General features: G+C 51.5%; 1 protein-coding gene across 1 annotated transcript in view; it reads right to left on the reverse strand.

Annotated features, from left to right (window-relative positions):
• Positions 1 to 13,999, reverse strand: part of CACNA2D4 (calcium voltage-gated channel auxiliary subunit alpha2delta 4) — a 130,605-nt gene that overhangs the window by 81,215 nt on the left and 35,391 nt on the right. Inside the window, exons 7-17 of the mRNA XM_010363565.2 lie at positions 12,990 to 13,050; positions 12,201 to 12,351; positions 11,943 to 12,017; positions 10,962 to 11,051; positions 10,744 to 10,857; positions 9,897 to 9,975; positions 8,515 to 8,648; positions 5,440 to 5,517; positions 4,578 to 4,658; positions 3,938 to 4,012; positions 549 to 635 (exon numbers count right to left, since the gene is read on the reverse strand). Of these exons, the coding sequence (XP_010361867.1) occupies positions 549 to 635; positions 3,938 to 4,012; positions 4,578 to 4,658; positions 5,440 to 5,517; positions 8,515 to 8,648; positions 9,897 to 9,975; positions 10,744 to 10,857; positions 10,962 to 11,051; positions 11,943 to 12,017; positions 12,201 to 12,351; positions 12,990 to 13,050 (1,025 nt within the window). The remainder of the gene's footprint in view (positions 1 to 548; positions 636 to 3,937; positions 4,013 to 4,577; positions 4,659 to 5,439; positions 5,518 to 8,514; positions 8,649 to 9,896; positions 9,976 to 10,743; positions 10,858 to 10,961; positions 11,052 to 11,942; positions 12,018 to 12,200; positions 12,352 to 12,989; positions 13,051 to 13,999) is intronic.

Raw genomic sequence — 13,999 nt, forward strand, 5'->3', positions numbered from 1 at the left:
TTCCTTGGCTCACAGGCAAGGGTGAAAGTACGGAGTTCTTCGGATCAGATTAGAGGTGATCCCCAGAAGCACTTTTGGTTCTTCCCTTTGTCCTCTGAGAGGGATACCAGGAGGGAAGATGGACCTGACTCTAAGCTCCATCTAGCTCATAATTTCAGGCATTCACCAAGATCCCACTCCCAAGTGGACTGATGCATTGGGGTACAGAGTGCCAAGTTGCTGGGACACAATTTCCTCTAGGATGAGATACTGCGATCAAAAGCCAGGCTAAAACATCACTGAAACTCAAACTCTGCAGCTTATACACATGATCTCATCCGGCCTCAGTAGTCCTTGTGATTCAAGAAGATATTGTTATGTTTTTATAGTTGTTAAAAGAATTGCTCATTTTAGGCATTGCTTGTGGCTTGATCTTGGAAAGGCTCTGGGATGGACCTGTTCTGCCTGACAGGAACAGAGTGACCTCAAAGCTCACAGCCACACAGCTAACCTATTTAGTTGGATGCAGAGCTAAACTAGCTTCCCTTCCCCCTCTTTTCCCCACTCACAGATTCAGCCTGGTCTTCCCACTCCACTTCGGAGAGATCCACACTGTTGTAGTTAGGTTTGGGTTTCAGCTTCTTCCCCTCTCTGTACTGGGGTGGGCATGTGAGGAAGAAAAACGTGGTTAGTGTACGACCTGGCCAAGTTTATCTCTTCTACAAAGCCTTTCAGGTATATTCATAAAAACAAAGGATTCCTTAGAAATCAATCCATCCAGGGCCGGGCGCGGTGGCTCAAGCCTGTAATCCCAGCACTTTGGGAGGCCGAGATGGGCGGATCACGAGGTCAGGAGATCGAGACCATCCTGGCTAACACGGTGAAACCCCGTCTCTACTAAAAATACAAAAAACTAGCTGGGCGAGGTGGCGGCGCCTGTAGTCCCAGCTACTTGGGAGGCTGAGGCAGGAGAATGGCGGGAACCCGGGAGGCGGAGCTTGCAGTGAGCTGAGATCCGGCCACTGCGCTCCAGCCTGGGCACCGTCTCAAAAAAAAAAAAAAAAAAAAAAAAAAAAAAAAGAAATCAATCAATCCAGTAATTACTTAAGGTTATCTGGGCAAACTTCCACCTGATACAGAGCTCCCCTTATTGACATCTATGACAGATGGTCTCATGGCCTCTGAGTGAATCTTCCCCATGGCAGGGAGCTCCCTCTCTCATGGATCAGCTTGTTGGAGCTTTGGACAGCCGTAATTGTTAGAAATTTCCTCCTCATACAAAGCAGAAATCCATCTCCCTGTGACTCCACCCACTGATCTTCCTTCTTTCCCCTGGAGCTGCATAGAACGCATTCCACCTGACAGCCCTTGGGATTTCCAAAGGTACTTGTCACGCCTAAGACTGCACTGCTCCAACTGAGTTTGCCCGGTGTGTGGATGCCTCAGCTCCCTCTGAATATGCTCTACTTTGTCTTCAATGTCACTCTTAAAATGGAGTTCCCCGGACAAAAGCCAACCTTCCAAATGGGGTCTGACCAGTGTGGCGTGGGCTGTGATCTGTGGACTAAGGCGTCAGGGGGCCTGACTGCTGCCTAACTGCGGTTCTGCTGTCTTCCTGGCCAGCCACACGGACCTGGCAGTTCAGGCAGAGATTTCAGACAGTTCAGTCCCCTGGGTCCTCCTCATGGGACACACCGTCAGATCCCTCTTCACAATTGTGTGCTTGGGCACTGAGTATTTCCCAGAGCTCTCCATGCATCCCTAATACATTTCATCTTGCTAGTTTCAGCCCATTGTTTTAGAAGAATGCTTTCTGAATACTAATTTTCTCATTTAATGTATTAACCATACCTTCCAGACTCTATGGCATCTGCCTTCTGCATGTTCATCTTAGTGATAAAATATTTGAATGGGACAGAGAAAAGGACAGATCGGTGTTTAATAAAGACCTCCCTTCAACTTGACATACAGCCATTAATCAACATGCTGAGTGTCATTATTTTCTGGCCCTGACTTCTCTCTCTCTGAAGCCAAGACAGATGTCATCAAGTTATCTATGATTAGGTCTGCAGCACTTCCCAGGTTTAGTTTATTAACCCCAACCAAAAAAGGAAAGAGGATAGTTTATCACTGAGGTAAATTAAGGATTAATTAGCACATCTGCTTTGAGCCAAATGAGCCCCCCAGCAGATGCCTGGACAGCTCTGGTCCCCTATCACTGTGTATCTTGCTTCCGCCAGTTTTTTGTCTGCTTGCTTTTTTCGGGGAAGTATCATGCCGATTTCTTGCCTGTTCAGGGGATCTGTAGGGTCCCCTTTCCCCTCTTTTCCCCCTTTCCCATGCCTGGATCATGCTTCTTGATCTTATTAATGACCATATTCATCAAACAGCCCTGCCCTGCCATCTTTTACGTGGGATCTGTTTCCTTTGGGTGGGGACTAACATTCCACTGCCATCTCCTAAATCCTGACAAAGTCTGAAGATCGTCTGTAGCTCCTCACTTTAAAACCACAATTCTACTCCATCAAATACTCCTACATGGGGCACTGACATGGAAAGAGTTCAGTCCAATGGGACGGCTCTTTTCATTTATTACTGAGCATATCCTCCTTATTTTTTCTTTTTCAAACGTAACTATTGTTTTCCTGATAGTGCTTTCCTCAGATAACTCATTACATTGGCTTTACTATATCTTTTGTTGTGTCACAGTGTTCTGTGTGGTATTATTCCCTAATTGTTTCATTTGTGTAAGTCTGGTTTTCCTAATTAGAGTCTAAGCCTCGGTTTATAGCGTTCTTCACAGCATCATGAGGTCAGGCACAAGGAGGTCCACACTGTCAATCAACTGGTTGAAGCCTTATATTCATCTAGAGTACATAGATGGGGACAGGCGGTTTCTGATCAGTACCCCTCAATTCTACAAGTCAGTTCCAGAATCAGCATATTATTTCCCTAGTGAGTCATTTTGCTGGCACTGGGGCTGCCCCCTGCAGAACCCCTTGGTACAAGGGAGTGATGTGTTATGGGTTCAGATGCTTGCCCAGCAGGGCCTGAATTGAAAGACAGTGTGAACAGAGTGGCTTCCAGTGTGCCCCGATCTCTCTCTATTCAGAACCCTTAGAATTTGCCTTAAATAGTTAATCATTGCCTTTCAGATATTCAGTGTCTATTTGAACCAAGTGGAATGAATGGAGGGTGGCTTAGACTGACCTCTCCAAATGACACCTGGACAGATGAGACCCTAAGTTCTCTGGAAGGTGCTCTGCTGTCTGTCTTCAGTTGCCATCTGTTATTCACCACAAGACTGGTAGAGGGCAAAGGGCTACGATTCTCCTAGAACTTTAGCTCCCTCCGTCCCAACAATCACATTGAGAGATGTGGTCATTATTGCTGCATAGTGCTTGAGTGCATGACTAGCTCCTTAACCCCGAAGGCAGAGCTTTCGGATAAGACAATGCAACTTTCTTCCTCAGCCATCAGATGCTCAGTGGAACTCATGTGAAAATACCCCAGCCTCTGTGTCAGGGTGGAGAGGGCTGGGAGGGCCAGGAGCACTGAGGAACACATCCTAAGCTGCGCTGCTCAGGAGAGGGCTCCCTGCCATTTCTATGGTTAGCTCCTTGTTCACCCAACTTCACAGGCCCCCAGAGTTCTGAGAGACTCCAAGCAGATGTGACTAATGGCCCTGCAGGCTCTTCAGCCTCAAAACTGCACACTTCATTACGTGCTCTCTGGCCTACTCATCAGTCATTTCACATGGTTTTGCCTCGTCTCTTCTGATAGATTCCAAACAACTTGAAAACAGGGACCATGACTCGAATACATTTTTTTTTTCTCATATTACCCACTGGGTTCCTAAATGGAGCCCAATGTGTGTTTGTTGTTTTAATCGTTTTTGTGAATTACCCCCAAAATCCCATAGAGTAAGGATCCCAAGGCAAAGAAGGTCTGTACCTACCAGGGGTCGGAGGTCAGGATGGGAGAGGATGTAGCCATTGTTGGTGTTCAGAAAGGCGTATCCGTGCACTCCAAGCTGCCAGAGTCCAGGGTGGAGGGGCATTAGGCCTGCTGTTTGTGCTGGGCATCTGGAGTTGGGCAGGGGTTTGGGGGCCACAGGATAGTCGAAGATGGCAGCTCACAGCAGTGAGGGTTTTCAACAGGAGCAGAACTGAGCCAGTGCCATGCTTCCATCCATTAACTGAGGAGTCCCTTCCAAACTTGACTGTTTATAGCAACCATCATAATACATATTATCACCGACTTCTTTCCCACCACATGTTCGGGGTACTTTGATGATGAAATCCCACTCACACTCACAGCAGGACTGTGTGGCATGGAGGAGCAGACTGAGAAACTGAGACACTGGGCAGGGAAAGGACTTACTGAAGCCCACAGAGCAAGTCATAGTTCGTGGTGGGAAAGGGACCCAGGGGCACGCGTTGCTGCTCCCAAGCTCAGCACCTGCACTTCTTGGGCGGTGACGAGAGGCCCCATCCCAGCTCTGGGCTTGGCTTGCCTGGAGAGAGGCTCCCGTCACGGGGGAGGGAGTTCGCTCCTGGGGAACCTGTGATCCCCATGGGGAACAGACCCAGGCTCACCTTGTACCGGGGCGCCAGCTTCATCAGCTCTCTCAGGGCCACATCTGAGCCCACCACACCCAGGAGAATGCCATGGGATCGCTGGAAGGAAAGACACAAGGAATGGGGGAGACGCAGCTTCCCTGTTCACAAGCTTAGACTGGATCCCGGCCCTGTCCAGAGCTTGGAAGAGGAAGCCACTTAAGCTTTAAGTGGTTCTTCCTCTGCAATTAGATTCTAGGCTGGGAATAAAAATCTAGACTCTATCAGATGAGATCCCAGGAGCAAAACCAGCTGCTAGGAAGATTAATACCCGGTATTAATATTTAAGTTGTAATATTTAAATGGAATCCAAAGTTAAATGAAATATTAATCTTCATGGCAGAGGGTGAAGTTATTGGGTTCTTAGGGACCATAATTCATGGGTGCTTTGAAGCATATGGGGCCTGAAACACGGGGGGAAATGAAACATTTCCTGACCAGATAGAGGATGGAAGGCTCGAGAAATCCCCTCACCAGAGGCCTTTACAGACAAGTTAGAGTCTGTACAACCCGGCAGATTAAGCATGGCTTTGCAGGAAGGCTGGCAGGCAACCCGCCAGCCTTACATCCCCAAGGCAGGGGTCCCAACTGCAGAGCAGCAAAACGACTCCCAGCCAGCGAGCAGAGTCACTGGGGAAGCCGTAGAAAATCACAGACCCCCAGCCCACCTCCAACCAGGAGAGTTTGGGGTAGCTACTCTGGGACAGGCCTGGAAATCTGCATTCAAACCCTCCCAAGGTGGCTCAGAGGCACAGCCAAGTCAAGAATCACTGGTCTGAAGATGCCACTGCGGCCCCAGGTTCTAATCCCTGCTACAACCTCTCTAGGAGCAGCCACCCACCGTTTCGTTCTTCTTGCTGAAGACTGGCATGGCCACAGTGGTGAGTAGCATTAGGCTCTGAGCCTGCGAGCTGAGGAGCTGTCAGGGAGGGGAGAACAGGGGTCAGAAGCTGTAGCCTAGGGCCACTGGTTTGCTGTACTCAGAGCACCCAGTGCAGAGAACCCACGGTCACTGCATCAATTATCCAGAGTCACCTTCCCACAGGAAGGAGGAAATCCCAAATGAGGGTTTCTCTGCAAAAGGAGATTTGGCAGGAATGCTGGGGGCCAGAGGTGGACTGGAGGGGAGGACCAGGCTGATGTCATTCAGCGGGGTCCTGAGCCCCATGACCCTGCCCCAAGCACATTCACTAAGCTCTCTTGTCTTCAGGGAGGCCCAGGCCGAGTGTTGAGTGCGAACCCAGGAAACAGGCCTATCTGCGCCTGCCCAGAAATAGAGAGGCTTTGCACAGCACCAGCTTTCCAGAAACCTCTGATATGGACTCAAGGTTGCTACAGGTGAAAGGGAGGACATTGACCCAGAGCTACCCAGAAACACAAGCACACCCCAAGGAACCGCAGTGCAAGGGCAGGCCGTGGTGTAGCTGTAGCGGCCCTCGGAGCCATCCCTAGCACATCGGTCAGACCCACATGGTCTCCACTCGCAACACCAGAGCCAAAACCCTTGCCAACCTCTAGATGGCTGTCCACCCTGACTGCCTGGGCTCGCCGTGCTGGCTCCTCCAGTTATTTGAAAGGGGCTCTGCACGTGTGCCCCACTTTATAACAAAGGTAGGATTCCGACAAGCATGTTGGAAGAGAGGTATCATCAGTCCGACCTTGGATGAGATCAACTAAAGGAGATTGCTGAGTTATGGAAGTCCACAGTTGACTTTCTTGGAGAAGGAAGCACATTTTGGCCACCATGTCTCTTTTTCTCACCTCTTCTGGGTTTTCAATTTAGAGTTAGAAGTAAGATTTTCTGAGAGTGAACCATGATGACATCTAATTGTTTTCTGAGCTTGGACACATCTCCATGGGCTACATGAGGGCTTTCCATTCTCCTTCTTGAGTTAGGAGTGCATGAAGCCAGCTTGTCCCTGGCTCCCAGGAAGCAGCTCCCAGGCTCTTGGAGGCCCCTGTGGCCTGCTCTCCCTAGGACATGTCTCAGCCTGGGTGGGGTCCATTCACAGCTGTCCCTGCACTCTTGTTTCTGGACACACTTGGGAGGGCAGACACCTGCCCTGGGCTCAGGGGAGTGACATCCTCCTCTCAGAGGGTTCCAAGGTGGGTCCGGGAGATCTGCAGGTCACTCTTAACTTCAGGGACTCCTAAGCCAGGGCCAGGAGAGGGAAGGAGGAAGACAGAGGAGACGTAGGGGCTGGCTGCACGGGGTGGTTCTCCTGAGGGACACCTCAGGAGACAGGTGTAAAAGGGACAGATGTAAAAGTGAAGATCAAACCGTGAACTGTGGCCTCATCTGTGTGCGTGGAGGTAAGAGAGCGCCGGAAGGTCAGGCTGTCCATAGAATGTGAAGGACGTCCTAGCACCACCCGTCTGACATCAGTTACAGCACACAAGGAAGCCGGGGTTGCCCCTACCCACCTTCTGCCAAACTCACACCCAACACTCCAGGCCACCTTCAGCAGGTATGGCCTGAGCCCAGCTTCTCTCATCGGATTTCAAGGTTCCAAAAGCCTTTGCTTTCCAGCTCCTGTGGCATGACCACAACACTCCCAGGCAAGGGAGGCCCACACAGAGCACCAGAGCCCTGGCCCCTCCTGCTGGGCTGGCTCCAGGCAGGCAGATGAATGCACAGGTGATGGAGAGGAAGCACAGGTGCCAGGGTTCACGGGAAGATAGCTCAAAGAAGATCCCCTCCTCCTGTCCTCCTTCTCCCCACCCACCTCTCTCTCATCGAACCTGGACACACAGGGCCCTACAAACACTTGGCCAAGGGAGGGAGAGCCCTGCCCAGAGGCAGCCAGCTCGTCCCTTCTCCGCAGTAGTCGGTGATGGTCGGATTACACGCGCTGGGCATGGCCTTGTTGGCTGAGCCCCTTTAAAGTAGATTGATGAGCTTTTCATCCCAAACTTGGCCAGGTGGCTTATGTCTACTATTAACAGGTGGAGGTAAGCATGCCACTGCCTTCGGACATAGAGCAAGTCAGAAGAAAGCTGGCCATTGCATTCCCAGCCTCCTTTGTCAGCACAGGGACTAAGTTCTGGCCAGTGAGAGGTAAGTTCTGGGTTCTGGCAAGAGTCCCTGCAAGTTTCCCTCACAGGGGCGAAGCCTCCTGCTGCCCTTCCACAGCCTGATGCTTAAATGTGGTTTCATTTGACTCATGTTCCGCCAGCCTCCTGAGCACAAGGATGAGGGTCACATCCCTGGGACAGCAAAGGGGACGGCAGGGAGGAGCCTGGGCCCCTGACAACCAGAGAGCTTGTGGTCACCTCTGGGCTTGTTTACCCAAGGCGGACATTCACTTCTATCTTATTTAAGCCACTCTTTTCGGGTCTCTCCAGAGCCCAGCCTGATACATCATCACTGAAGCAGGTGGTTGCCTATGTGATGGGGATTTGAGAAGTGGCAGAACTGTCTCCCTTCCCCAGAAAGGTCCCATCTGGAGCTCTCCCTTTGATGTTCATTCTTTTGTGCAAGTCATTGCTGCCTGCAGTCCTTTGAAAATGCAGGGGCCCAGGAAGGGAGAACATGTGTTCCAGCTGTGGGATGGTGGATTCTTGGTCTGACCCCTTTCTCCCCCGGGTGGGTGGGAGACAGGGATGATGAGGGAAGCGAGGACTGTGGGGAAGGAGGGAGGAACAACTTTGGAGCAGGGACCCTGTCCGTGGAGAGCACCCTGGGCAGGTCTGCTGGGGGTCTGGGGCAGCATATGGGCAGTGGCCCCATTAGTGGGCCAAGGGCTGTCAGGAAAAGAGGAGGAAAAGCATGGAAAAGTGGCTTCATCCACCCCTTCTTAATGTTCCCTAAGGTGCTAGGCCCACCCTTCTCCTGATCCAGGAAGTCACTTCTTGCTCCCTGGGGTCCCTAACTCTGGAGTGGGCTTCTCTAGCTGGGAGCTGCTGCCAGGCTCACCTTGCTGTCCATGTAGGCCTCTGTCCAGATGATGTCGTGGTCGTGGTTGATGACCATGGGGCGGCTGAGCACGTGCAGGTATTCCATCACGTTCTCCTGGGTGTCCGCCAGCGTTGAGATCTGCGTGTAGTAGCCTGCGGTGGGGAGGGCCGCGTGGGTGTGGAAGGCAGGGCTGCCCCGGGAACTCCTCGTCAGGGCCTGCACCCTCCCCAGCTACTGATGGCTCACAGCTGAATCCTCTCTGGAAACTGGCCCGGGGCGCAGGGAGCTGCTTCCCCACAGTTGTGTCCTTTACCCAGGGGCAGCTGCAGGCCAGTGGGAGGCCAAGGCTCACCGTGCCTCACCCTGGAAGACTTCTGAGGGGCGCTCTCCCACCCAGAGCTCCGCGAAGGAGCAGCAGGGCCTGATGCAAGGGCACTGGGGGTCAGCGTCTCCCTCTCCCAGCCCCGCCCTCCCCACTTCCTCACAGGAGCATCTCTTGAGAGTGCCCCATAAGCCTTCTTGTGTCATTCTTAGGTCTGTGTTCAGGGAACCCAATCAGAGGCAGAGATTTCTGCCTCTCCGCTCCTCCTCCTTCTGGTCCTTGCCCTTGCTCGGGTTGTGGGGTGGGTGTTACAGCCTCTTCCCCGGAGCCATGGTGACACTCCAAAGAGCAGATTGCGCAGAAAGCTGTGAATGACCTCTCTGCTCTCCTGGCCCTCACCTCCCACCGTGTTCATCCCCCTCACCAGTGAGATGCAGCGACTGTCTGCTCCCAGCAGGTCTCAGACCCTTTGAACACGCTGTTCCCTCTGCCTGGAACACCCTTCCAGTTGCCCCACTGACTTGGAGAGTGCCTCCCCCATGGCCCCCCAGCACCCTGAATAGTCCGTGTCTCTCCAACATCAAAGCTCATTTCAGGCTGTATCGTGGGTGGTGGTTTACTCGTGTGTCTCCCTGCTGGACAATACCAAGAGGCAGACTGACCCTGAGTCCATCCTGATCCCTCTTGGTCCCCCAGTGCCTGGAAATCGTGCCAGGTGCATAGGGGATGCTCAGTGAATTTTTGTTGAATCAATGGGGGTCTGGTCAGAGATAGATGAGGACCATTCACACACAAAATATTATTCCAAAGAAAACAGTGACTCTCTGCTTTTTGGGAGCAGAACCAGAACCAGAGTCTATGGCTTAATTTGCCGACAGAAAGAATGGGGGCAGGATGGAGACAGAGCTGACATTGTCTCACCTTGCTTTTTCCGAATACGAAGGAGGGCCTGAGGCTATTGTTCTTGACGTAATGCTGCTCCTCTTAGGGGCCACGGAGAAGCGCACACTCAGCACCTCCAGGGCTGGGTCACCCTGTGCCCCGCATGTGGGAAGGCAGCTGCCGGCCCGGCACTCACCTTTGTTGTTGCATGCGATCCACTTCATGCGGTCAGCAAAAGACACTTCTCTCCCAATGAGGTAAGTGAAAACTCGGACCTAACCCACAAGACACAGATGCACTCAGCAGCAAAATTCCTGGCCGTAAGTAATGTTAACATGGTTTATGTGAGTCTTAGATGGTGGGCCGAGTGCTTATCAGTCTTCGGGTTCTCCAGTCTCACCCCCTGAGGCCCAGGCAGCAACACAACATAACTCACCCAGGGCCATGGGGACTGCGGAGTAGGTGCAAGGCTGAGGTTTACAGCCTGGCAGTTCATTTTTTTTTTTTTTTTTTGAGACGGAGTCTCGCTCTATCGCCCAGTCTGGGGTGCAGTGGCGCAATCTCGGCTCACTGCAAGCTCCACCTCCCGGGTTCATGCCATTCTCCTGTCTCAGCCTCCTGAATAGCTGGGACTACAGGCACCTGCCACCACACCCGGCTAATTTTTTGTATTTTTAGTAGAGACGGGGTTTCACCATGTTAGCCAGGATGGTCTCAATCTCCTGACCTCGTGATCCGCCCACCTCAGCCTCCCAAAGTGCTAGGATTACAAGCGTGAGCCACCGTGCCCAGCCCAGCCTGGCAGTTCTGATGTCCCCAAACCATATTCTGGTCCTTCACCCCAAACCTCCTACATCAGGCCTCTGTGTCTCGGGTCGCCATAATTTTGGAACACCCAATTAAAATGTATCTGAAAGCAAGAATGGCTCTAATAGGAAAGCAGATTTGCATGGGGGCCATCCTTTTAGGGGCCCTGCTGGTGATCCCATCCATGGCAGTAGGAGAAGCTTTTTCTTCTCCCTGGACGCCCGTGGGAGGGTCACCTTACAGTCTGGCCAGTTATACTTCTCAAACACTGGCTCGTAGTCCTCCACGGCACCGTCACTGATCAGCATGACGGCCTGGTTGCAGAGGCTTCCTTGCTTGGCCTCTTGGAACTGTGTAGGGAAGAGGAGTGCCTGTGACCACAGGCCAAGCCTGCCTCCCCCCACCTGCCCCTTCCTCCCAGTCCTTCCCTCCCAGGCCTCATTATAGTGGGCACCTGCTTCAGGATCTGGAAGGCCTCTCTCAGGGCTTGGTCCACGACCCCCACACCTTTGACCATCAGCTCCTCCACCAGCAGTTTGAAATGCTGTCATGGGTGAGACATTAGAGGAGCATCAGGGGGTTGAGTGGGCCAGTGGAGCTTCATGTTTGGTGTTAATTTAGGAGGCTGTTTAGGGCCATCAGAGGACATAATTGCAGGGCCTGTGTCTCCATGATGCAGCTAAGTTCATGGACTGGTCCTCTACAATAGGTGTTTCTCAAATGTCCCCAGGATAAACTGAGAGAGGGTGAATGACTTGGTACAAATCCATGGCCACTATTGGTGGGAAATGCCAAGTGTGAAGCTGAGTATGCGGGGAGGACAGTCCTGGGATGGAGGCAGGGTAACCTTGGCTCCCAGACCACAGCCCGCAGCCCGCAGCCCAGGAGTGCGCGCTTCACAGTAGAAAGTGTGGAGGTGCCCAGGGCGGAGGCCCGGCTTCAAGAGGAACTCAAACCCCAACTCCCCCATCACAGAGGGAGGAATCTATGATGTGCAAAAGCTCTCCTTAAAAAATTATTGCCATGTCCTCTCCTCCTTTGTCTTTTACCAGAGAAAAAGGACGATACTCAATGGGTTTAAATTTGTCCTCCTTTCAGGGAAGCTTCTCATGAAAACTGACATAATGGAAAAGCCCAGGTGGGAGGCCAAAGGGAAAATGGAGACCTACATAATCCACAGGGTGAAAAACCAGTCCTGAGTAAGGAAGGTTCCCTTTGGTATGAGGTCTCTATCTGCTCACTGTTTGCTCTGATAAGTAGCAGCGTGTTTACAGGGTGGTTCTCTTGGTTGTTTGCATGGGTAACATGCTCTGTTCTCATTCCAGGTGCCATGGGAATAAGCAAAAGGGGCCACAGACACAGTCTGCAGAGACAATCGCCCACCATCCAGACACGAGCAGGGGCTTGTTAGTGTCAGGCCACAGTGGACACTCACCTCTCGATTGTCTCGGTCCGCCTGGACGAGGATCCCTTTAAAACAAGGCTCGATGTAATGGACGTAGTCATTGTACTGCAGTCGCAGTGAGGCGAGGGGAGGTGGGGGGAGAATAAACAGCATCAGTTTGCAAAGTCCAGGCCCAGCAAACACACTCATGCAGGTCACAGGGTGGTCAGGGGCTGTGGGTCACCTTGGCACCTGTGTATGATTTCTAGAGGAAGTGAGAGCTATTCTAGAACAGGAAGGCACATTTACCGCAATGATATTAACAAAGTCATTCTCCCCCAGGGTGTCCAAGATAGTGGTGATGGTGTGCTTGGCAATAGTCATCCTCAGCCCCTTCATACTGCCACTCACGTCCACCAAAATCACTATGTCCTTGGGAGAAGTAGCAGCTTGAATGTACCTGCGGAAGAAAGAAAGTGACATGCCCAAGATGGGAAAACCAAAGCCAGAATCAATACCTGACCAAGGGTCTGCAGTTATTTCTATTCAGATGCTGGCTGAAGCCCACCCAAAGTTCAGGGCAACCCATCTATGGCAGGTTTTACACGTTTCATAACCACTCGACACAGTTCTGGAGCCGTCTGGAGCGGCAGTGGTTGGAGATGTGCCCACCTAACAGGCCAGGTCAAGCCCTGGAGGTAACCCTTGTCCCTTTTGATTTAGAGCAACCAGCATCCCTGAGGGGCTGATAGCAGAAAGGGAGAGAGCTGGGCTTCAGATTCTGTTACAAACTTGCCAAAAAAGGGGTGTTGAAGGAGAGGAGAGCCTAACAAAAGGTTGATGTGGAGACAGATCAGTGTCCCGGAAGGAGGTTTAGGTTGGGAAAGACACGTATGATCAGTCCTGGAGCAAGGCAGCTGCAGAGGGAAGGGAGGAATGCTGGCGCTCTTCCTGTTCTTGTGTCTGGTTAGGGTTCTATACACCCAAGGCCCTTGAGTGGTGGTCGGGGAGCGGGTGGGAGCAGAGGAGGACGAGGCAAAACCCAAAAGCTATGAGATAAATACCCGGGCTGCAGACCTTTCCCCTGTGAGCTCTTACCAGCCACGGTTTCGGCAGTCAAAGGTAATGACTCCATTCTCATCAGGTGTCCATTTTATACCTGGGGGAATGAAGACTTGTTCTTTTACTAGCTTGGTGAGGCTGCCCCAGATCCCCTGGCTGGGTGTGGAACCCCAGGATGGCCACAATCCCCAGGGCAGAACAGCTTTGGAGCTAGGGAACAGGGTGGGGACCACTGGGACATGCCCTGTAGACTGAGACAAGCTGGCAAGGAGACATCTACCAGCCAAACTGCCCAGATGCAGAGCTGGGGGTAATTTCACAGGTAGGCCCACATAGGTGGTGCATGGGACTCATTTGTGAGGCGAAACCTTATATCAAATAGTGGAAGGGGATGCTTTGGAGAAGTGTGACTTTTAACATCCATTACCATCCAGCAAATTGTGGACAAAATGTTGTCCACAACAACTGCTCTGACTTCTAACCCACTTGCCTCTAGGTGTTAAGCTCATTAGCACTCAAGATCCTTCCTGTTGGCTGGGATGGGATAAATGATTTGGTCCTATGACTGTAGGCTCTTTGAGGTCAGGGATTCCTAGAACACAGCAGAGTATGTGCTTAATAAACATCTGTTACCTGAATGAAAGGACAAATGAGTGGATATGAAAGATCTTGCGTTGACCCAGTAGCAGAATGCTGGTGTAGATTTTTATCCTATTCACCTAATAAAAAAACTGTATAGATGCACAGAAAACACTGACATGATCCACAATAGAATCTCGACTTGAAAAGACTTTATGATTGGCAATAGTGGGTTTAAAATAAGAAGAGTAAAAATAACAGGTAGAATTGCAATGTGTTGTGACTGGGATAGAAAAAATGACTGTAGCAATATCATGAATGTCTAGAAGCTCCAAGGGCCCTTCCTACTCCGCAGTGGTTAGACTTCAGATGACATACACCCTTTGAGGCATTGCTGGCCTCTCAAAGGCAGGAGAGGTTTTCAGAGACCATGCTCTTCAAAACCAAACCAATGAGAACACAGCCCC

This window comes from Rhinopithecus roxellana, chromosome 10, assembly GCF_007565055.1.
Source record: "Rhinopithecus roxellana isolate Shanxi Qingling chromosome 10, ASM756505v1, whole genome shotgun sequence".
Taxonomy (NCBI): Eukaryota; Metazoa; Chordata; class Mammalia; order Primates; family Cercopithecidae; genus Rhinopithecus; species Rhinopithecus roxellana.